The 25793-nt window shown below is 38.5% G+C and overlaps 1 protein-coding gene across 1 annotated transcript; it reads right to left on the bottom strand.

Annotated features, from left to right (window-relative positions):
• Positions 1-5852: 5852 nt before the first annotated feature.
• tmem200a (transmembrane protein 200A) lies at positions 5853-24207 on the bottom strand. The gene is made up of 5 exons (XM_087812821.1): positions 23633-24207; positions 9503-9618; positions 8315-8586; positions 8079-8242; positions 5853-7707 (listed from the first exon to the last, which is right to left on the bottom strand). The coding sequence occupies exons 2-5, from the start codon at positions 9613-9615 to the stop codon at positions 6637-6639; spliced, it is 1620 nt and encodes a 539-aa protein (XP_087668947.1). The 5' UTR covers positions 9616-9618; positions 23633-24207; the 3' UTR covers positions 5853-6636.
• Positions 24208-25793: the final 1586 nt, after the last annotated feature.

Genomic DNA, 25793 nt, shown 5'->3' on the forward strand with positions numbered 1-25793 from the left:
GGATGGATGATAGATAGACGATGGGTGTATGGATGGATGGGTGGATGGACAATGGGTATATGGCTGGATGGAAGATGGTTGTATGGATAGATGGATTGATGGATGGATGGACAATGGGTGTATGTATGGATAGCTACGTAACTGAATGAATTCATGGATGATAAATTGATAGATGGATAATCATGGGTGAGCTCGTGTGGAGATGGATGGATGGATGGATAATAAGTCTTAATGTAGAAGAGTTTCAAACTTCTTCTGATAAAGACCATGTTAAAAATAATTTATATAATTTCAACCCGTTTTAAAGAAATCTTCTAGACCCCTCCGAACAAATGAGGTTTCATAAATACTTGAATATAGTTTTGGCATCAAACAAGTGAATGGTTTATTAAACAGGTTCAATCTAGGTCACATAAATCTTCAATTAAGATTAAGAATTCAGTCGTTCATAGAGTGCGACCTAAATGGCTTTGATTGATGGAATGGATGTCATTTGTACAGAGGAAAGAAACGTGTCACCAGTTCTCATAAGTGTGTCATTAACGTTCCCAACATTTGCACCATCATAACATCTCTGGCCCACTGCAGAGATGTCAGACATCATCACAGTCGGCCGCTAACAACACGCCGCTCATGTTTGCGCTACATCCTGCCGTCGTGCGACCGCGGAGGACTGAACGTATTCAGAGCAGAAGAACCAGACACAAGCAGTGGAGGAAAGCGTTTGAAGAAAAGAGTTTAAAAAATACATGATCAAGAAGGGAGACGGGCTCCAGCCCGGCGTCGAGGGAGGAGGTAATTGAAAAGCAGGGCGAGGATGATGAAGTTAACAGAAGAGAGGGAGGGAGGGGGAGAGGAGGTGAGGAGAAAAGAAACCACGAGAGCGAGAACGATAACAGATGGGCAGATATGAGGGACTGTTACTGTATTCAGATGGAAATATACAGCAGATGCAGGAGCCCAGGAGTGACTCACCTGCTGCTGCTTATGTGATGTGAACAGAGCATCACAAGCCTCTAGTAAGAAATGCACAATTAATGTACTCACAGAAATACATCATACAGTTATTATTTTCTTTTTGTTTAGGTGTCAATCAATGGTCAACAAATGTTGGATCGTCTTCTCCACCTATTGATACTTAATGTGACTTTTCTTGCACAACTTTTGTATCAAAGTTTATACTGTCTAAAGGAGCAGAGTAGTTGTAGTTTTTTTTAGGATTGTATTTAATTTAATTTTAATCTAAATTTGTTTAGTGAATGTATTCATTATATTGATACATTATATTGTTTGTATTTTAGTAAAATAAAATTAGAAAATACTGACAAGGGGAAGATTGCAATGGTGGTGTTTTTAAGTAAAATGTGGATTTAGGTTTGTGTTTAATTAGTAATCAGTAGATATTATGGCTTGATTTAAAAAAAATGTGTAAAAAAAACATATTCAAACTTCCAATTCGTAATATAATTTTTAGTTGTTTATTCTATATTAACTGAGTTGGATAAGTAAGCCTGGTAGTGGGTTTAGAACCCAAGTATGTCACTGTTGGTCCAGTTTGATTTAAAGTCATATATTTTTTAAATGTTTTTATTTTTCTGTGAGCCAATACTGTCCTTGAACTGAGGAGGGTTTTTTTTTAAAATATTTTAAGTAGTTATTATTTGATTCAAGTTGAAATAACATCTGTAGCACTTATTTTATCCTCCACTTACTCCTGCTATTTATATATACACCCAGATATTTTCTGCTTGTTTGGCACACACACAAATTGTACCTGCTTTGTAATGTCAAGAAATCTAAAAAATCACTCATTACACGAAGGAACAAATCGAGGACACACAGTTCTTGTGATTGTGTTCTGTAGTGAATTCTTCTCTGATCCCTGCAGTTACATCACTGTACTTACACTGACATGCTAACAACATAGTTCAAATAAACTATTCTTAGATAACCCAGTACATCTTTTAGTCGAGTCACATCTTGATGACAAATATAACAACACAAAAACCTCCTCCTTTCTGGAACGCTGAGGCAGAAAAGACGGTTGTGATTTTAACTTTCAGAAATGGATAAAAGTGGAACGTCTGAGTGGATTTAAGCTGAACATCTCCATCATTCAGCAGCTTTTATGGCACAGACCCTCTCTAGACCCTCTCCGAATGCCAGATTCTCGTAGTGGCTTCTCCTTCTCTTCTATAAATAGAACAACTAGTAGTTATTTAATATATTTATAGAGTATCCAGTACTCTTTCATAGCCTAGATTCTCCAAAGGAGGGGAAAAAAAAATCCAGGATGGAAAAATATTGATGACCTGCACCGTCCATTATCTCTTCAGGTCAGAGCACGAGTCAGTGGATTTATTGTTAGCTAAAGCTGAGTTTATAACAGGCAAGAGAACATCCTCGGTTGCCATAGAGACCGATCTGACCCTCCCCCTTTGTGACTCACCCACATAAAGGCTGGAACCGAGTTGAGTGACACTCGGGGAAGGACGACTAACTTCCACACTTTATTAGCCTCCAGTAATAGAGGAGGAAAAGTGACAGTAGAGGACGAACAACAACTCGACTGATACATGAAAAAAATGTTCTTATTACCTTCTTGGTACCCTTCACAAACAACTTGATGGCAGACCCCTGAAGCTACAAACATCCTTAAAATAAGTGTCTTTGTCAGTCAGGATGAAGGATATTTTGTTTGTAAGCAGAGAAAACATGTTTTTTTGCGGCTGATCAATTGAATGAACCAAGCTAATGGAATCGGCGGAGACTTGTTTGCTCTGTCGTTGTCATTCGTGTTGTTTCCATTTAGAAAAAGTCGATAATTTCTCAACTGCTCAGACGCTGATTGTTGATCCCATTATCATTATTGGGGCGCTAATGCAGTTTTTTACCCTTCAGCACGTGTCGTCTTCATCTGCCCACTCTTCAATTTACCCCCCCGATGTGATGCGGTGATCATTGTTAGCTGCTTACGTTCCCTGGAGCGTGGTCGACCATTATATGACAACGAGAACCCGCTCTTACCATTGACAGCGTTTGAATATAATCTGCTCCGAGGATTTAAACGGATTGTGTGACGGACGTATGATGAGAGGAGTGGGAGGAGCCTGATTATGTCTTACAGGGAAATATATACAATTATATACAATATAAATATACAAACAAGTGTTTTACAAACAATAATGAAATTACTTTATGAGCATGTGTTTCTAATCTGTCACAATGACTTTACCTGCAAAAAAATGTAATGGAAAACATTTGTTCGTTTCTCAGCAATTTCAAGGTCATTTCAATTTCCAGATTAGTTTTTTCTCTTATTATAATTCTTGTTTTTGTAATACCACTTTGATATAGTATTGTCAATCCTGTATGCGCTAAACATATTGTAGAATAGACCAAAACCTTGACCTTAGAGGTCATAATCAATTAATCTTTTTACAGCATTACTTATTATAACATGTTTTAGTAAAACCAAAAACAGTAGTATTTCAATTATACTTGAGAGTCAGTTACAAATAGTCTTACTATGGTTGTACTAATGTAATCGTGCCAGCAAGTTTCATTTGCATTTAGAACAATTTTAAAGTTTTTTTTAATTGACTTGTTACACTTTTGTACTGCTCACACATTCATATGAATAACAACAAAATAATATGTTGGATTTATACACCACAGAATACGATTGAATCACTAACATAGATCAACCTTATAATGATAATATTGAAAAAATGTGTTGTTATTGTTCATTCAACTTCACTATAAGACAGTCTTCTTCAAGTCCTTTTTTGTTTGCTGTTATCCCAAACAATCCTTGGATTATGTTGGGTATAATAAATTCAATTTGAGGCTTTTGGGGGAGGTGTGCTCTTTGTCAGTGCTCAACAAGTCACTGATATTATTGTGATTAATATAACATTTAATTAAGTTCAAAGTTAACTTGTAATCGCTTCCAAAACAGCAACATAATCCTTGCAGAAGCGTCACCAGTATGTGATAATTGGAGTTTAACTGAAACAGGAACATCCATATTTTATTGCTCACACCTGTAAGAAAACAGTCCAGACTATTCTCTCAACAGAAAAATGAATCACACAGGTTCTCACACTCAAGACATTGTCACTGTACCTCCACAGATCTTTACTTATACTATCCCGTCTGCCACCCAAAAACAGACTCGTGTCCCACTAGCTCCATCCGAGGAGGTGAGAAAGCACGAGCTGTCTCTCCCCAACGCGGCGCCAAGGAATACGAAGAGATGCCCAGATGATGGCGAGAGTGTGATTCAGTCGAGCGGTGCACAGTGTTCCTCCGACAGCTTACTTGGATGTCCCACCTGTCACGGACACGGCGCTCGAGAATCATCGCCGGGTTCAATTACACGCCGACTCTTTTCTCAGTTTGACACTTTAATTCCGCAGCTTTCATCTCAATAATTGAGGACGTAGATACGCTTAGCAACCCCCGGCGTTTGTTACAAGGACCGCTCTCATCCAGACAACCGTTCTCACACACACCGTGTTGTTGTAATAACAAACAGAGAGATGATTTGTCGTTTATGTACATGTTCAGAACGACCGATCCTGTTCTGCCTCTGGAAGGATTGTTTACATCTTGGATTTGGGTCTCATTACAGTGGCCTGTTTGTGCCGCGAATAAAGTCTAATGAATGTTATTTATATATAGAGTTAAGTCATGATTTCTCCTCAAAATGCAAGGGTTGGCGAGTGTGTTTGTGCACGTCATTATACAACAGAGCTGCAGAGTATGATAATTGGTGATGACTCATCCAGCCCTTTGCTTATTATTCTTTATGCAGCAGACGGAGGGTGGAGATGGGTTTGGGGGGAGGTTGGTGGGCGAGAAATTCCGTTTGTGCATGGGAAACTTGTTTGATTTGGTGCGTGCGACAAATAGACGTTTCTAACAAACCCAAGATCATAAATGCGTATTTCTTAAACACTATTATGCTGAGTCTTTTTTTATGCAAAACACAATTTATTTGAGGGGAAATTTAAATGTTCTTTCCAGAGTAATAAAGTTTTGTGAAGAAGCTTTATAGAATAAAAAATACAAAAAGAGATGAAAAGAAATACTTTTGGGTTTTTCAAATGCAATATAATATATTATGTATATATATATAGATATATCAGAATAATATAGATCAAAATAATACTCCAGCTGAGTCTTTATATGGGTTGTAAGAAGACGATTTTATGACCGGATTATTTTCATAGCTTCATACGGATTCTCAAACTTAAAATTGTGTACCGTAAATGGAAGTTTTATATTTTATGTGTCTGTTTACAGGTGTTTAGTTTGTTAATTCTGATGAATGTTGAAACTGGGTTGTCAAATTGAGCAATTAATTAGTGTTTTTATACGTTACAATGAAATTATTATTTTAAGCATCTCTAACTTTACTGTTTTGAGATTGTATAATATTTTCTTTGTATTGGTCCTCTTTGTCAGTAGTCGGGTTATACAACAATGGTCAGTTACACCCTGAAGTGGACATTGATTGGTCCTGAAATGGTATAATGCATGTTTTTGAATGTGTTCATTTAAAGCTCTTTATGTTGACTTGATGTTTTGTTTTATTTCATAATTGTTCAGAAAAAGGAACACAGAAAAAGTTAAAACTAAAGGTTTCAGAAACCAATTTTGGACTCAAACAAAATGTATAAATTGATTTTCATTTCACACTTGTTTGTTTCATAGAGGTTCATCACAAATCACCTGTAAAAATATATATCTATAATGTACAGTGTAATATCCAGCATTTATAAATATGGAACATAACAGGCCTACTTCAGACGTCATTATCAACCATGTTTTATTGTGTTCTTTAAATGGACCTATATTCTTAAACTAATGACGAGACACACAATGTTCACACACACATAGGCTTTACATCTGTATCCACTTGTCATCTATTGCCCTGTCGAAGGCTGTTCGGCCATCTTATTTCCGGGTGTGTCCCAGAGTCTCCTCAGATTTTCAAGTTCTTGAAAAAACAAAAGCATTCAACACAGTGAGGCTTTGGTTCTACTCCCAGTTCTTAGCAGAAGTTTGTGTATGTATGTGTAGGTCGGGAAAAAAGTTGATCAGAAAAGTAAGCTTCTCTGTAACTATTATTTAAATACAGGATTAAACTCCTTAAACCTACTTATTTTGCCTTATACTTAAACATTTTAAGTCACAAAATACATACTACAATTTTCTTAAAACCGATGGTATCTTCGAGACCTGTCAACATGAGTTAACAAAAGATTGATTTAATCACCTATAACCTCTTAAAGATCATTGTTATCTGACGGTCCTTCTCTGTCTATTTTAAGGTTTGCTTCTTGACCCAAAGACATTTGTCGTGACAACCTTGGCGTGTCGTCTGACCACAGCCTTAGTTACCTCTTGTTTCTCTCCCTTGTACCTGAGATAAAACACTTCTGGGTCAGAGTGTTTCGCGCTCTGTCTTGCTGTCAGGAATTCTTAACCTCACCTGTGCTCTCCAGTCTTGGGAAGCATCTCTATACAGAGGAAGGCGTTTTTTTCTTTGCCTGCTTAGCCGTAAACTTCTTCCCGGATAGAGAGAGAGGAGAGAAATGGACAAAACTTCATTTCAACGTCAGCTTTTCAGAACCGACTCTCGGAGCTTCCTCTCTTGAGCGCGCCGCTGGTGAACTCATCATGCTCAAAACTGAGATTATTATGTGACCTGGAAATCATCAGCAGCTTTTCGCGTTTGCTGTAATCCCGTCTCGCTGACAGCGAAATCTCCGACAAGTTCTCCGATTGCTCCTCGCGGTCCTCCAGCCGCATGTAACCCCGACTTCCTCGCATGTTGCCGACGCTGCGGCTGCTGTTGCTACGGTCCAGGCGAGGCCAGCTGGGGTGCTTGCGCTGCTCGGTGCGCACACTGAGCATGCTGGGCCGGCGCTCCAGGTCCAGCGATTTGGAATGGCTGCTGAGCATGTGCAGTGAGGAGTTGGAGCCGAAGTCGCTCCGGGCGGTTCCTGGAGAGAGCCAGCAACCTGAGGTAGAGGACGGCACGGGAGGAAGGGAGGTCGAGGAGATGGACGAGTGCGAAGACGAGGCCGAGTTGCTCCGGTGTAGACCTGGGGGTTTGGTGGCTTTGGCTACGGTGGCCACCGGGACCACCAGGGACTCCATGGAGCTCAGGGGTTGCGAGCGGTCGCCGTCGCGTCTGAGTCCTCGCTCCTCTTCGGTGATGGCTTCCATCTCCGGCTCATCGATCACACAGTTGTTGAGCTTTATAACCGGGAGTGTGAACGCCGACAGTGAGGAGGAGACGATGGAGCGGGCGTGGTGACCCCCTTTCTCCCCGTCCCTGTCCACGGACCACTGGTGGGGTACCGAATCCGAATGGCTTAATCCCGGGCGATCCCGATAGAGGGGCGCTAAAAGTCCTGCGAAGCTGCATTCCAGTTTCACTTGTTCTTTCCTCCTCCGTAACTCCTCTTCGCTCAGCAGCCCCTCCTCCTCCTCGGTGGACCCCGCGATGCTGACCCCGGACCACGACGGGAAACCGAGAAGAGCGTTGCTCGGCGATCGCACTGGCCCGAGGTTATCAGCAGCGAAGCCCTCCCTCGAGTAAGCGCCGCTGTGCAGAAGTTGTTTCTGCTCGCGCTGTCGGAGCCGATGTATGTCGATGACGGTTGAGTACATGTCTCTCATGTGGATGATCTGCAGGAGAAACGACGGTGAGATGAAAACGTTGCACTTCCACGCAAGCAAAGGAGTGTTAGACAATTATCGTGCGCTAGAGTTGGGTTTGTGATCTTATCGTAGGCTTCTGGAAAAAAGGTTAAACAATTTATTTTAAGAGTGGATTTATCTGGTCAAAAAGAGAGGGAGCAGAACACAAGAGAGGATACATTCACAGAGAGGTGGATGGAAGTAGAGTGGAAGAAATGTGATGAGGATGTTGGCTTCGCGAGTCCAGTCGTGGGACTTGATTCCTTCCAACAGAGAAGGAACCGAATCGAGACTGTTCTGCAGTCTTCAACACTAGGAGATGATCAACAACTAATCCCTCATGAACTCCATTTGCTCACCTTTGTTTCTCTGTCTCTGTTCTCGTGAAGAATAGCGTTGGCACAGATGAAGATGAAAATTCCGATCCCCATCGTGAAGGGCCCGAGCATCTTCATCCTCTCGGAGTGCAGATGTTTATCCAGAAACCGTGTCAGTGGACCCCTGCTCTGCTTAGACAGAGGATCTGCCCACACAATGAATGACATTTTTTTTTAGTATGATCGATCATTCTTAATTCAAGGTGATGTTTGTGTACCTTGTACTTTCTCACTCGTGCTGGTATTCTTCATGTGTCCCTCTGTTGCTGTCAGCGTTGCACCGCCTGGATCTCCTCCAGTTGTAGTGCTTATGTCTTCTCTCCTCGCCGTCCTGGATGAGGATTTTCTGCCGTGTGGCCAGTATCCCAATGTTGCCATCCCAATCCCAAAGACCAAAATAACTAAACCCAGCATGAGAAAGAATCCAGACGCAGAATAGAGACGCAGGCGACCTCGTACCACGACTACATCGGTGCGCCGCTTTCTCTTCCTGTGTGAAAGGAAAAAAAGAAAAATACATTTTAAGAAAAATACTTTAGCCACGACTGAATAAACAAGCAGAGGGAATAATAATTTGTAACCCTTTGCTATTACGTTCTATATTTTGTATGGCTTTGGAATTCTGATTAACAATATCTCCTATGGGTAAGTTCTATTGCCCCTTTTTTTCGGTACACAATTTTATTTTATTTTAATTTATTCTTTATTTACACACCTGCACCAGTGACAAATAGGCAACAAAAAAACAATCATAGGGTACAATAGTGTTGGTGAGGTTTCCATTGTCATTGTCATTTTTTCATCAATAGCAATTTCAAGCTTAGTTGTTGCGGTACATTTAATGTTGGACCTGATAGAACCAGAGCTGCACAGCCTACTTTTGTATGTGTTTAAGTACCGATTATTTAAAAAATGTACATCAATGGGAAGATGATTTCTGCGTCTGTGGATCGCACCAATAATTTTGTTATTGTTATTGTACCGGCATTTCCAGTTAACCATCTTAATGTGTGCTGGTGCAACACCGTTGAATTGAACTTCCTACTGTAATTTAATAGGTCCACAGACATGGTTGTCTGCTTTCAGAGGGTGTTCCAATTTTCTTAGAAGGACACAACGTGAATTTGTCAAATCCTGTTGAATACCCCTGGATTCTCGTCAATAGTTTCAAACTGCTTAAGTTAAAAGGCTACTGTCAAGGAGAAGATATATGAATGAAAAGGAAGGATTAATGAAAGAAGTACATCAGCCTTTTTGACTTAATGATATCAGACCTGAAGACCCTTTTTATCCTGACTGACAATAAATCTTTTTTTTTAAAGTCATTGCACATTTTAGTACAAACAACTGAAATGATTTGGGGTTGACTTCAGTGGTGTGTGGAATAGACATGAGCGGTTGCATACCGAGGTGCTTCGGCAGGTACGTGTCCTAGACCTGATGTGGGTCGCTGCTGGGAGCGCGAAGAGTCCTGGCGCTTTAGTTTTGCCAAACCGGTCAAGACCCCTGCAGCTGCCATCACCTGAGAGAACAGACGACAAACAAACAGATGCATTGGTTAATGTATAAAGTACAAGTTCACAAGTTGACTCCAATTTTAAAACGTCCTCATAGCAGTGCTGACAGGAAACTGAAGTTGTCACCCTGACAAGCAAAGCATGACGCAATCTAAGCCTCTTTGCTAAATTGACAAACAGATGTTGGTAAAAAATATTTGCAGTGCAACATTCTAGGCTGTTTTCTGGAGATGTTCAGTTGTTGAATTTGATCCCAGTATTAAAGTGATAGTTCACCCAAAATTGAAACTCATTTTCTACTCACCCGTGTCGACTAAGGTTAGGACTATTTTCAGAGTAACCAGTTCCGTTTCAGAGTTATACACAAAAATGTATGTTTATTTTAATCAAGCAACTGTAGCTCAGTTGTCTTCGTCTTCATCTTCGTCCAAAAAGAAACTTAAAAACATTTATATACCTCCATGGTGACTACACTGAAGGCTCTCACAATATTTACCCAGAGTACTTCCTGTTTATATCACTTCTTTTTTTAACTTGTGCCAAAAACAAGCTTAAAATATAGACTTGTTTATTTTTTTCCAGAACAATTCTTCTGGTCAAGGCTTCAATTAAAGATGGACATTACAGATGAGCAGTATGGAGACGTATGGATGTTTTTAAGTGTCTTTTTGGACCAAGATGAAGACAACTGAGCTCCAGTTGCTTCATTAAAATGGATATACATTTTTGTCTATAACTCGAAAAAGTAAACAGATTACTCTGAAACTAATAGCAACCCTTGACTAAACTAATGACTAAAACTATTTCCTATACTGATCCCACAACCTTGATAAATACCTTTAGACAAACACAATCAATACGTTGTAACTACGCAACACAAAGTATTGATTCAACAACACAGCGCCACATTAAGCTAAACCAATGAGTGTTACATACATAACAAACATTGTTCCTGATAAGAAATTAAACATCTGTATCTTTAGAACGGAATATGACATTATGGCGACATTTAATCTCCACTTTATTGCTTTAATTTAAGTTCATTAAACCCACTGGATCATTTTTACATTACGTAAAAAAAAACACGTTCCTAATTTACACCAGACTTTGATGGTTCACTGTGACAGTATCTTTTTATTTTCTCCTTCCTGGCTGCCTCCGATGAACCGTCGAGCTGACCCAGAATCATCATTTCTTAGTATTTATTCTGTCTCTTTTTCTCTCGCTTTAACATCTTGAATGCATTACAGTTTCTCTTTAGGCCCCATTTGAGTATCCGCTGTTAGCGAATTGGAGAGAAGAGACGATATTTTCCACTGCCGAATTTTTTCTTTTTAACACATGGTATTGCATTTTATGTGTCAATCTTCTTCTGTCATTGCTGCAAATTCAGCACAGATGGTGAACCACACAATCCCTCCTAGTTTCCGCTTTGTATTTCACACACTCATGCCATTGTCAGAGCTGATCAAGGTGGGAGCAGATAAATCTCTCAGGAGTTGTACGAGTCCCTTCCTGAATACACTGATGTACAGAGAAGGCTGAACGTGTGAACAGTAGCTGAACATTGTTATTTACGTAAACAAATTATCACAGCTGGTTTAAAGGAGTTAAAATATCTTAATTTCAGCAGGTTTTCATAGTTGCAACAAGTTTGACCTAAAGACAAGGACAACACTTTGACACGTAACGTTGCCCTAAAATGTACACAGTACATAATAATAATAATAATAATAATACATTTTATTTGTATGGCGGCGCCTTTCAGGTCACCCAAGGTCACCTTACAAAACAGGAGTGACAGATCGTAGCATCAATAAAAACAGAACAAACAAAGATCGAGATAAAAGTGCAGTGCAGAGTGTCTGGTTTGTACATAATACAAGTTCACATAGTTAAGTAGTTATTAACAGTTACCAAGCAATTTAAGTGAAACTACAGATATAATGCCATCTTCTGAACCAAAACTTGAATTAAATACTTTCTGAAATTCAATGTTTTTTTATTATCTTTATTATGTATCTGGTGGCCAAAGTTAGCATGCTTATCTCATTGAGGATAGTTTTATATTCAAACACATATTACACGCCTTTCATTGCCTCCCTTTTTGCATTTTATTTTTTGTATATTTTAGGATTTTTGTTTATATTTAGAATGCGTTCTCACTGTTATATGTATAGTAGCAGAAAAAATTAAATAAATAAATAAATATTTTCAGGTTTTTAAATCCACTATAGGGTTTCTGTGGAACATTTTAATAATCACGACTACACATGTGTTTTCCCCATTTATTTAACAGTTCACGTTAATAAAGACTTTTTTTAAACATTTATCCACATTAATGAGAACATGTTGATCCTGTTTTTTTTTACAGCTTCTAAGTCAAACTACAGTCACATTGTTAAAGAGAAAGCATTGACCACAACTGTTTTTGTTATTGTCTATATATACTCTGACATAATTCCGATAACTATTACATTGGGACTTTAAAACTTGAACACTCAAAAAGTCAAACTTAAAAAAAATGGTTTAAAAAAAAGTTTTAATACCATTATCTGAACATGCTAGAACAAAAGAATAGGAACATGAACGCACCAGTGCGGTAGACGGATTGATATGGTCTATGTCTACATCAATATATAAACATTTCCCACAATGGAGTATTTGATTAAATCAAAACGTATCCACTATCCGATGATAATGTCATCTCAACAGGTGGTCTGTGCTCTACTTGCTTCTTCGCCCACTGCAGCAAGTCTTTATAGAGATTTACTACGGCACTGTCGGCAACCAATTTAGTAGAAATTGTTCCTTAATGGGTCATTCTTTGGTTAATTGTGATCAATTATTCCCCGATTATTCTTGACAGAGGTTTTTAAAGAGTTTGAGTTTTGAAAAATGTGTTGGTTGATGGTGAAATCCTTCACTGGCGGTACAACATTATTCGACCAGATGCTTATTTAAGTAGCTGCTTGTTGTCGTCCTCAGATTTCACTCTGCTCTGTGAACTGGGGATCAAATAACAGAGACAGGAAGTTGGATAACATCACTGTTGACACTATATTGATATTATCTCATGTTTCTTTTTACCAGTTGCAGGATGCTATTGAGAAACAACGTAAGACTGTTGACGTGTATCCGAGCGAAATAAATCAGAAGTGAAATAATAAAAGAGCTCAGGTTGTAAGTTAGTAATACTCTGCTGCATTAATGCATGAAGCCTTGAAACAGAACTATCTCGTTCACAAGCTCTACCCAATTGGCTGGTCGGCAATGACGTGCAGCTTTACCGCCTTTTGAATGAGACATTTTACGCTTTTTCCATCAAAAATGAAGTGGATTATCTGGAGATTATCAAGCACATCTGACAGAAAGACAATCTCTCCAGAGGAACGTATGTGCCGTTCATTTTCCATCTCACTGCTTCAACCTAATGCATTTCCAATTATAATGAATTTACCCTCATTTGAATTCAAGTCAAGTGTACTTGTATTTTTGTGTATTAGCATAAACAAATTTACGTGCGCAAACAAGGCAGACTTTTTTGAGAATGCGATCCGATTGTGACGCCAGAGTGACGCATCCTCCGCACACGTGCATTAACCGAGTGGGTTTATGTCATGTGACTATCACAACTATCTTAATCTATAGGTGATGTGCCTATAGCGGACGCATCTGCTTGCTGCTAGGCGGTGTGTTTCTATGGCAACCCCCAGCTGTGTATGTGGGATGAGAGGCGTTCCGAGACACCTCAACATCTTTGATTCGGGGTTTTTCTGCTGGCGTGTTCAGTCATTGAAGATAAATTGAAACCTCGCTGCCTCTGCCTGTTGGATTGATTCCTCTTGCTTGAGCTCGGAGGTGTGATTGACAGGTGCAGGTGGGGGAGGAGAAAACAGATGGGGGCGCAGAGGTGATCGTGAAGGGGAAACACCCGAGAGTGACAGCAATATTAAGGATTTTTTTTTTTAAATGCGCTTGTTTAAATGTGTTAAACTTTAATTCCCATGATCGTAATCTGTCACCATCCACAGCAGGAGGGTTTTCCTGGAGCGCTAGAGAAGAAAGGACTCGTGAGGAAATCTCTGCTGTGCGTCCTTTAACCTCCTCTCAGAGAAGAGCTGAATAAATCTCCTGCTGTCAGTGTGAAGGTCACCTGGCGAGATACAATGATGAGTTCAAGTGATGTTCACCCTTTCAATTATCTTACACCTTTCAAGCCCATTCTCAAATCAAGTTGTTTTCTTTCGCCCTAGAATGGATCATTCATTTCTACAGATCTTTAAATACCGCAAAAACCTGTTGATTATATCATATATTGCAGGAGTGATAAACATGTATATATCAAAGTGTATATTTACCAACAGGAAGTATGGGTTTGGTTGGGATATTTTCATTCATCATCTCTGTTTCTTATGTCAAACACTAGCATCTGCAAAGGTCAACCCCGGCCTTTAGTTTGACACGTGAGCTATTTTCATGTTTATTTATTTCATAACGATGACCCTTTAGCTGTAAAAAGCGTAGTAATCGAGCGTTCTACTGAATATTTTATTGATCAAACAAGTAATAAGAGAAAACTAGACGACAAATAGGAAATGTATTTTAGTAATTTGACAAAATGATTTTTATAAAAGAGTTTATTTCTCAAAACAATGTTTTGAAAAGTTAAAAGATGAAGTCACTAACTTTAATTGTTAGCATTGATAACGAAAAAAAGGGATGAACATTAACTCTACAAAGGTTTAAATGTTTGTGTTGAAGCACTGAAATACTTGCATTAGTGCTGTAAAGGAGATATTTTAGCAATATAGTAAAAATTGTTTCAGTGAATATTCTGCGACCTTCAGTGAGATAATATTTACTTTCACATTACAGGAAAAATGTACCTTAAGATTGAACGTTTATGTCTTAACAAAGTAGCTTCGTCGGACATCATCCATAAATAAACTCTATTATGTCTGAATATAACTCACAATTCTGACCGGCATAATCATCCTGGTCTGTCATCAAATAACAAATTTATAGCCATTAATTCAATAATTATCCGTCAAGGAAAATGACAACAGTAAAAATACTCAAAACCACAAAGTTTACGAGACACTTGGCCTCAAGTCCCCCTAGGGCTGGGTATAGATCCATTTTTGATACTGATACTTGTTACTGATACTTTCACTTCGATATTGATTCCTGAACGATACTTTTTTTCAATACAAATTTTATAAAAATCCATTGTAATAGAAAGAACATTATACATACAATCAATATTAAGTTAAACTTTTCATCTATTTCCACTACAGGCTGGTTTCTTACAGAAGAAATAAAGGAGAAAAAATGAAAAAGAACACTTGCTAACAAGTAACAAATTAATCTAATGTTCACTGCCTTTGTCTCTCCTTTTTACTTTGGAAAAAAAGACACATTATCAAGTTTTGATCACACATGCGTTTGGAAACTTTTCACCAAAAAAGGATAAAAAATGAAGGAAAATAAAAATCTAAAATCAGTTTTTTTAATAATATTATCTAGATCATACAACTCTTAAACTTCAGTGAAAAGCCTAATGTGATTGTAACAAGGCCGAGGCTCTGACCAAGCTAACACGAAGATAAGATTACAGCGAGTGATCGTTGCCAGCCCTGCATGTTTCGCTGCAGCGCTGCTCGGTAATTGACTTTGTCGATCCCTGTAGTGAAAATCTTTGTTTGGTTTCTTTGAAAAGTCCGTCGCTGCGACGCTTCCCACAGCTGCCTGATCAAACCAGTCAATCCCACGACTGCTGCTGGAAAACAGGCCAGTTTTGTGAACATGGTCCTGGATGAATCTCCTGAGGGCTTGAAGAGAACATTGTGTGCAGATGATTTTGTATCAGTTATTATTCAATAAACTACTGTACGTGATTTCACAGAAGAAGTCAGAGTGTTGAGTTGGAAAACATTTTCCTACTGTTTGTGGTTTCAAATTAGTTTGTATTTAATATTATTAAATAGTATTCATGTTCATTCCTTAAATATGATTTATTCAAGGACTTCATTTTCACGATTAACATTTTTATTTCTTTACACCCCAACATCTATAAATACTTGTTTAAGGAAATCATTTACATTTTAAAATATTGTACATTTAAAAAAGATTTAAAGCAATTTTATGAATAATTCTTGTACCTCCAAGTGCCATTAGTACACACCAAATGTGCATTTTTTTCCGATAGTTTGTGCATATAAAACATTTTGTAGTCATAATATCATATATTGTTACAATATTCGTTTCATTTTAAAATTACATTTTTAATTATATTAACTTATTTGTATTCGTATGCACTTATAAATAAAAAGGATTGTAAAATATGTCCTGCATTTATAAATAAATATACATATTTAATTGAAAATAAAGGAAGTTCTGTCTAAATTGTTTCACAGGTTGGCATCGTTTCTGAAAGATCTCGTCTTTTTTAACAATAACGTTTCTTTCCAACCGTGTCGAAATATATTTTCAGTGTATTTACACGATGAGTAATTGTGATAAACAATGTTGACATTCAAATGGTGTGAAATAATTCAGATATTTAAGTGTTGTTGTGTTTGACAGAAGATTGTGAAGTATTCAGGGGATATTTAATTATCTGGTGTTTAATTCACTGATTGTTTAAGGTGTGATCAGGAAGGTGTTGAAGTGTCTGTTTTCATTTCCTTCATGTGATATTGTAACATTTCACAAACACAGCAAGAGACACTAATTGTCTGAAGGAACTATTTTCGTCAACATTGTGGCTGTTTATGCTTCATTTCTTCAAGTAACAACATGATTAGAGTTGACGCTCATGTGTGCAAACATAAAAACGTGCTGCTGAGACAATAGTGCTGTTCAAGGAACATGCTAATATGCGTGTATAAATCAAGTCCATGGCAAAGGTCAACTTTACACGCTAATGCTTTGGAATGACTATTCTGGGGGTGCAATCCAGTGAGTGGAATTACCTTTTTTAATCCAATATATTGAAGCAGCAGGGTCAGTAGAATATGACAACCATGCATATGATATCTAGTGAGAAGGTGACATGAATGTCAAAAATCATTGTAATTAGTATTGCTGTTCTCTAAAACTTTACCTATCTTTAAATACATATATATAAATTGTAATACTTAAAATCTTGTATTGTGAATGTTATTGTGGGATCCCCCATATGCCACCATATTACTAAAAAATGTCAGTTTTATTCATTAATTTCCTACATATTAAATATGGCAATACATTCATGTCATCTTTTAAATGATGTTTTTTATTTCCCTCTCTTCACATCCTTCTATTTTCTTTTCCATTAAAAAACATCGTACTGCTATTTTTTTAAACAAAATTTCATGTTTTCACCTATTCCACCTATAGTGCTACTACACCTTTTTTTCGGTACTTAACTCTTAAATCCTTAAGATTCCTTTAACCCCTGTGTTATCTCAGAAAATAAATCCCTTGTGTAACCTCTGGTTCAAGGTAAACGACCTCTACCCCTGCATATGTATTCATGGGAGCCAGGGAGGTCGTTCATCTTAGCCCAGAGACAACACAAGGGATTGGTTTTCTGGCCTTCGGGTCACCTTGACCCTGAGATAACACAAGTTAACAAATATGTATTTTATTCGTTTTATTCTCTACTTCTAAATTACTTAGTCTAGTTGTGTTGGAACCTAAATTGCAAAATGTCCTACATGACAATCATATTCTTCTTAAATTTGTATTCATTTTTATACGAATTACATGTTTATGGAAATGCATGTTTCAATTTGATATCTGTTAATGTGTTTAGTTGTTTGTTTATTCCTCATAATCGGGACATTGTTGTGTATTTTGTAATGTTTTATCTCAGAAGCAAGTATTGCCCGATGTAACAGAAGATTTTACTCATCCACTCATGTTTGCATCAAAAGTGCCAGGAAGCTTCAACGACGATGAGTAATGATGACTATGTGCTACTGATCCGGCTCTCACTTTTGGTTTCCTCTGGACTTCTGTCTCTCTGGTGATAGCACTGATCAAACATATGAGTAAAAACTGTTTATAGAATTAAATAGTGGGCCAGAACTTTATTTTTCAGATCTGATGGCGGAGAAAGTCAACCCTATTTGATTGACATTGAGTCTTTATCTTCCTTTTTATCATCTTGTGGATTTTTCTAACCTCTTTATACTCCTATCTTCGAGATAAATGGAGGGCGTGCAGGATCAGAAGGAAAACTATAAATAAGCAGCTGTGCCGTGTGTTTGTGAATTCTTCTACTCCTTCAGCCCATCGGTCAGAGGTGACTCACTGGTCCAGAGAATATGTCACTCTGTGTTTCCCACTGACCTTTCAGCAGCAAACTAACTCATGCAACCTCAGGATGGTGTTTGTTTTCAACCACTATTATCCTCATGGTATTCTCTCAGCGCTTCCATCTCTGCCCCGATTAGATTAGATGTAGAGCCGAGGCTCCTTCAGCCTGCACCAGCGAGCTCAATGTTGCAACCAGAAAATCGCTAATCCTGTTCCCCCTCACCTCCCAGATTGGCTGTCAGGCCATTAAAACCACCCCAAGGAACGGATCGTCCTCAAATAACCGACAAAACACTCCGGGTGTTTGTTTGTACTTGTCAGCGTCTCATCCCAACCACCCTTCGGATATAAGTGGCACTTCAAATTAGTATCATGGTTTGAAATGTTGACATTAACTGGTGTGCAAACTTAACTGCTGCAAGATAAAAAACATGTTTCCTCTTCAGTCAAAAACATAGATCAAAGAGAAATGTGTCATTCAAAAGACAAGTTATTTCCCGCTCAACAATCTTGGAGCTAACATCCTGTTGGCCAAAGTATGATTTGGGTATTTCAGAGGTGACAGAATCCCATGTAAGATTTACTATATGTTGTAATAACAATAGAATATTTAGGAAATTGTTGGAGTATGAATAGAGATTTGTCTAATTAAGATGCCAAATAAGTGCTTTTAGAAATGCTGCCTTAAGGTTGCCTGAAAAAGTGCTTTCAAGAATCTTTAAAACGTATTTATTTTATAAATAAATGTGTAACTTCTATATACTAGAGGCAGGGGACTCCCTGGACAGGACGCCAGTTTGCTGGGCACCCAAAGACAGACAACCATTCACACACACACTCATACCAACGGACAATTTCCCCAAGTTCAACCTCTGTATGTTTTTGGAATGTGGGAGGAAACCGGAGTCCCCGGAGTAAACTCACGCAACATACAAACCCCACACAGAAAGGTCACAAGTTGCCTTGGCCAGGAAGCGAACCAGCAACCTTCTTGCCGCGCCGTGTGCCGCACCAATTATTGCTAATCAACGAGAGAGTTTGTACAAGACGATAATGTCTGGTCAACATGTCATCACCAGCGACAGGATATCCAGGGTGAAAGATGATGTCACTTCACTTGATGTGTGACACCAGGAATGACATGATTGCTGCTCACAAAACATGGGAAAATTGAGCAAGACGTGATAGAACGGTCAAATAATCACCAGCGCGAGGTTGCAATTGTAGTGTTATCAGATGAGAACTGGAGGAAACCTGTTCATTATTGCTTCCATTTTCAGTAGAAACCTGGAGTTACCCTAGCATCACACTAAGAGCTTGAATCCAACACATAACTAACACACTTGCAACGGACTCCCATGCGAGAGTCATGGCAATAACAAGAGAGTTGTTTTACATAAAAGAAGAAGTCGTACTATATATTTGAGCCATAATAATAATGTATTTTATTTCAATTACTGTCTATTATTATTTCTATTTATTTATAAAACGGTTCGTCGTAACTCAAACGTTAAAGTGGTTGGCCTAAGAAGTTGCGGGTTCAATACCAGCTCTAGATCTCCCCGAGCAAGTCTTAACTCTGACTGCTCCTGATGGTGACCTGGAGACCTGGATCACGGCCTACTCCCATCAGTGTGATTGTGTGTATGTAGGGGTAAAAAATAGTAAGACTCTTCAGAGAAAAGCGTAAATGTTAAATGTGAATATTTGTGTGATGTTATGACTTGTTGGACGAACCTCCTCTGTTGAAAGAACAAGTCACATGATGTTATTTGAGTTTTCTTTAAAGTTAAAAAGCTGCCAAAACATGTCGTTGCTATGGTTCGGTTTCTTAACTTTCCTGCCAATTCGATTGTTGAGAGATTGTCAAAATGTCGGGAGAAATATGCCTGTGGTAGATTAACATTCCAAGCCACCTACTTCAACCTTTGCGTGAAGCGTTGTTTATCATTTTTCAACTGTTTAATGTTGTTTTCATCTGGCGTCTCCATATTTCCCCCCCATCTCCAGTCACATTAGCTCTGACTGAGGAGTGTTGTAATGTCCCCAGGCTCCCTAGTAACGCTTCCAGATGCTGTAAGCAGAGGCTCTGTTTAGAGTGATAGTGCGGAGAGAAACCTCTTTCTGGCTAAACGTGCCGCTGATATGTTTGTTTTTTTCCATGTTACTGGATAAGCTTTAACTCTTAAACACAACAGTGTAGTGAGGATTCAATTTTCTGGAACTCCTGTGTTGTTCTCAGTGTTCTCTTGACCTTTAAAGTACATACTTTATTGAATTGTGTTTTGATTGTTTAAGTGCTTTGTGACCCTGGTCTGGAAAAGCGCTATATAAATACAAATTACTTACTTACTTCTCTAACACCTTCTCCTTGATCACCCTCATTGGGTACAGTCAGTTCACTCGCAAATATACCAAAATATTCCTTACTTGTAATTTAAATTGGTCTATCATTTATTGCGGGAGTTACGTTCTGAATCAATTGACAATAAATTGACAACCGTCATTTAAACTGGCAGACTCTTAGCTTTCACGATGCTTTGCCGCCCAGTCAACCAATCACGGTTGTCGATCTCGTTTGACAATAGCAACATAACCATATCATTTAAATACAGTTTTGTATTGACCAATCAGTTGTCACTAAAGAGAGCAAGAGTGTAGATTGGGATTATTGCAGATAACTTTTTTGTTGACGTCTTGAACAATGTGTGTGCAGTAGTTGTTGCCTCCTAATGAGTTATATGGTTGTGTTTAAGTGTATTTTCTGTTCAAATAAATCACCTGTGGTGTGTCCCAAATCGCGCACTACTGCAATTACTATGAATATTTCTGTGCGTTGACACTGAGCAGTGTGAGAAAAATGTAGTGCTCTATGCGCACTCAATTGGCGCACTCAAAAGACCAGAAAATTGAGTGTGGATGGATGGACACTTTCCACCCTCAACGGCCGCCATCTTAGTGACGTAGATGATGATATGTCTAGCACGACGTCCCTAAACGGAAGCTACGTCACTCACAACACTTCTCCAAAGCAGATACCGGCATAAATGTCTCGAGAGTACGCTTATTTTACCACAAAACAAAAACACAATTCGACACAACTTCAACAATAACTTCTTTCGATTGATGAAAAGCGCTGTCAAGTGTGTGATAGGGTTCAAACGGATGGTTGAAAACAGCGTTAAAAAGTATTAGAAGAAGAAGGTGTCGGTTTCCTGTAAGTGTTTGATTAGAGACAGTACTATCCTGTCGAAATGTGTGTACTAGGCAAGTAAATGCACTGTCCTACAGTGTACCGTAAAGCAGTGCCTTTTATCATTGTAATTAGCCTTTTAAAGTATATATTTTAACTGTGTATTGTTTTTGATTGTTGAAGTGCTTTGTGACCCTGGTCTAGAAAGACGCTTTACAAATAACCTTCACTAACTTACTTACACTTATAGAAGTGCACAATTTGAGACACAGCACTGTTTGTAACAGTGTGAAAAATAACTAAGAGCTTGGTCGTTCCTGAGTGACTGCAGCTTATAAAGATATGCAGTATTGAGTGCAATTTAAAAAAATCTACCAAACGAGACTGTTGAAGGTGAACCACGGTATGGTGAGTGTATACTGTACGTCAATATATGTCCCTGATCCACTTCTGTGAACCTTAGATATGTATAGATCTAGAGATTGCGATGTCAACAAACCAAAACCTGTTCATTATTGAAAACACACTTTGAATTGTCAATCCATCCATCTATCTCCCACAAGGTCAGGTGGTGGTTGCAGAAGCTGGAGCAAAGACTTCAATCTATGAAAGGTGGACCTTGATCTCACCAGCCAATCTCCATAAGGTACGGGAATTTGAGTCTCTCGATCAATGTTTCTTCATCACAAAGTTCTGGTTTTGCCAAAAAGAACAACTTCATGGATACAAGAGGATAATAGTGGTTAAATGATCCCAGAATTCAACATCTTCAGGACTCCTTCTGGACCCTTTACAATTGAGGTGATACAAGCATGCCCAACTGGGTGGAGGCCTTGGGGCGTACCAATGACATATCGTAGATACGTGAAATAGGAGGGCTTCGGCACTACTTTGTGCTCGAAGAGGTATCTCAAAACTGTGTATTGTTGATGTGACAATATGTTTCTATAAGTCACAAGACTAAACTGTACTTAAATAATCGGAAAAGTTTCACATCATCAGGTCCTTGACATCCCATCCTGTCTTTAAATTTAGCCTCCACTGTGTTTATGCAGAGAAGAAAACTGTCGACCTGTTAGTGAATTATTAAAGCCGGATTATCCCGTTTAATTTTTTTCAGCGACAGAGGATTAGCTTGTGTGTCACTTGACTTCCTAATGATCCTGAAATTAAACTGAGGCTACAAAAGACATCTTTAGCCTGTACGTCCCAAGTTTTTTTTTTTAAACCTTCACATCAGCACAACCTGGTCCAGGTGCGAAGAAGTAAAAGTTATAGCCAAAATGTTCTCAAGGTGTTCTATTTTAAAGTATTTCTCTGCAGACTGTTCCCTTTAACCAGGACGGCTTCTGCTTTATGTATTCCGTCTCCTTTTAAACGTCATCACTGCACTAATGAGGTCAGTTTAAAGGACGGAAATATTCTTTTTTTAACCCAATGCTAAGACAACTTATGGTATTTTTAAAAAGAGATAATTAGACATTTAACCTTGATAGAGTTAGAAGTAATATTAGGCTACAATGAGTATAAGAAGTCCAACTGAAAATGTTTCATGCAGTTTAACACTTAGACTTTAAGACTTCGATCATCTTAAAATTGTTTATTTTCCAGCATTAATATTTCTGAGAAATGCCAATTTATTATTGCTAACTTCTTTTCTCTGTTAACTTTATTTTCAAAGTTGTTGCGGGATATTTTAAAATCGGAATTGATTTCCTCAATAGTCGGATTGATGATTAGACTTGAGATTCATAGTTAGTGATGCCAAAAACGTTATCATGGAAAGTATAATTTGACGATGTGAATTTAATGTCAGAGGTTGGTCTTTTTAAACATTGAAATCATGCTTGAAATCACAGCTACCCTGTTCAGAAGTTAAAAACAAAAACACAAAAACCTGCTGGTTAGCACTGTAGAAAACTCATGGTACGATTTAATACAATATATTTCGATACACTCGTATAATTGTCAGAACATTTTAGAGGGAAGTGAAATTTAATGACCTCTTGTAAATCTGTCTCTGTCTCTTTTGGTGGAACTAATAGAACTGAAAGCCAAAATATTCCGAAAACATCAGCGTTAAAAGCGGCATCCTCTCGTCCTCAGTCATCAACGAGCTCTCCCTGGATTTCATTGTCCTTTGGCAAGGAGGATGTAATCACTGCCATCTAGCGGCTGGAACTTAAATTGCAACACCAATATGAACACAATGATTATTAAAATGTTTTCATTAATTATGAATGATTTAATTTTACACACATTATTAAAATATAAACCATAAAACAACTAGAATAAATATGTGATTTGAAAGCCTCCACCTACAATATATATATACATATACCCATGAAAAAAACCTATATATAGATGTATAAGTCAATTAGTTTTACTCACCTCTACTTGAGGAACACAAGGATAAATGTTGTCATGGCTGCATCACCCAAGTCAATATCAGACACAATTCTATAAGCTTAAAACTGTAATATTATGGCTGCCTCTCAATAAACTAATCCAGGACTTACCTTACAAAGAGAGGAGACTTCACGCGGTCAACAGTTCCATTATACACGGGGTGGACTGAGACTGTAACCCGGGGGTGAGTCCACAGCCATCCTCGACTTCGAAGGCGACTTCCAGCGAGAATCCACGCCAAAGGACATTATCATCACAGTCGCCCGTGACTTTATCCAGTCTTTAGGAAGCGAGTCCTCGTGTGGAGCTGCTGATCTCAACCAGATCCGCTCATTCGTCCACTTTCACTCCATTCAAGAGCGAATAAATCGGTGCCAAATGGAAAATATAGTCAAGACAAAGAAGTGGGCAAATAAACTCTCTCCCGTTTACGAGCGAAGGCGAAATTCCAACACACGGACCCCTCGTTTAAAAAGCCGTAAACACGCTGCTTGTAATTCCACAATGGAAAGAAAAACGTTATAATTTCGGGTTAAACAAAAAAAAAAAGAAAAAAAAAGCCTTACAACGGTGTTCTCCGTTGTGCGTAAAACGGGGGTCCAAAACTTCGGGTCAAAAAGCAAGAACCCCGATGCTGTGCGGAGGAACTCCGTGGCAGGATGTCGCGATATCCAACCAGGACGGGAATGTTGGAAAGCAAAACATGGTTTTTATTCCCTGGAGAAAGAGGGAGAGAAAGAGGGAGAGAAAAGGGGGGAGTGGGAGAGCGCGCGTGTAATTGTGCGTGCGCGCGTGTGCTCCTCCAGTTGTTGAACATTTTCTCGTGCGACTGAAGCGAAAGAAAGTCGTTTTTTTTATTCCTCACACACGACATTTAGTTGTATTTTAAGGTTTTAAAAATCGTCGCTTTTATTGCCTGTTTTAAGAGTTTAAGCGACGTTTTAATAGAAATGTTTGGCTTCAGTTGCGCCTCCGTGTTGAGCGGGGATACCCTGACATTTTATGGGCTGCTCCCCGTGGTTTATATAGCGCTGGTAGAAATGTTTCTTCTTGCTTTAATAGGCTAAACGAGCCAGGTTGAAATCTATGCTAGCATCTCATGAGCTTGTTATGTATTTGTTTGTTTTTTCACCCCCCCCAAAAAAAGGTTTTAAACCTGGAGTCCAGTGTTTTAGCTGATAAATGTGTCCTTTAAAGCAGGGGTCCCCAACCTTTTTTGACGCAAAAAAACTACTATTCAGTGCATAAAAAAGAAACTTAAAATCAAAACACTGGATCAGCAAGAGTTCTTGACTGGATATTTGTTTGTATGCCGACGATGGTGTACTATGCAGTTGATTCAGAACTCTGCAGCGAGAATTCTGACCCGCTCAAGTGGAAGAACTCACATTTCTCCGATCCTTAAAACTCTTCACTGGCTTCCAGTTTCTTTCAGGATCAACTTTAAAATTATTCTTACTTTCAGATCTATTCATGGTCAGACTCCTCCTTACATCAGTGATCTGATCCAGCCTTACACCCCAGCTCGGGCTCTGAGGTCTGTGGATCAGAATCTACTGATGGTTCCACGCACACGGCTCAGGACCAGAGGAGAGAAATCTTTTCAGACTGTTGCTCCTAAGCTTTGGAACGATCTTCCTCTCTCTTTGCGCTTGATGGATCTACTGACTCCTTCAAGAAACATCTTAAGACGTTTCTATTTGTTCAGGCTTTTCCTTGATTTTCTGGAACTCCTATTGTGTTATCAGATTTATCTTGATCTTTAAAATATATACTTTATTGAGTATTGTTTTGATTGTTTAAGTGCTTTGTGACCCTGGTCTGGAAAAGCGCTATACAAATAAAAATTACTTACTTACTTACTTACTATAGATGTGTGTGTCTGTGCCAATGTGTGAGCATGTTTGTGTTGAAACATTATTTATATATGGAATTAAGAGTCTGAAACAGACGAGTTTGTGTCTAGTCCAGAGTCACACACTAATGTTATTTAAGGGAGAATCCATCTTCTCTTTCTAAATGAAAAACCTTTTAGGCAGTAAAAATAAATCAAACTTCTTTTTTTTCTGTGCGGTAGGGTGATAAATGTCTCACGGACCGGTACCGGGGTTTGGAAATCACTGCTTTAGAGTCCTTAGGAACCCTGGTCCAGGTCAGACTGACATTTATATAACATTTATATTATCACTGTTCTATTGGCTAATAATGCCTGAAAGGTGTTTTGGTGTTTATAGAAGTATGAATGTGATTGGATGTCCATACGGTTGGTGT

The sequence above is a fragment of the Callionymus lyra genome, chromosome 17 (assembly GCF_982586985.1).
Source record: "Callionymus lyra chromosome 17, fCalLyr1.hap1.1, whole genome shotgun sequence".
In the NCBI taxonomy this organism is placed as follows: domain Eukaryota; kingdom Metazoa; phylum Chordata; class Actinopteri; order Syngnathiformes; family Callionymidae; genus Callionymus; species Callionymus lyra.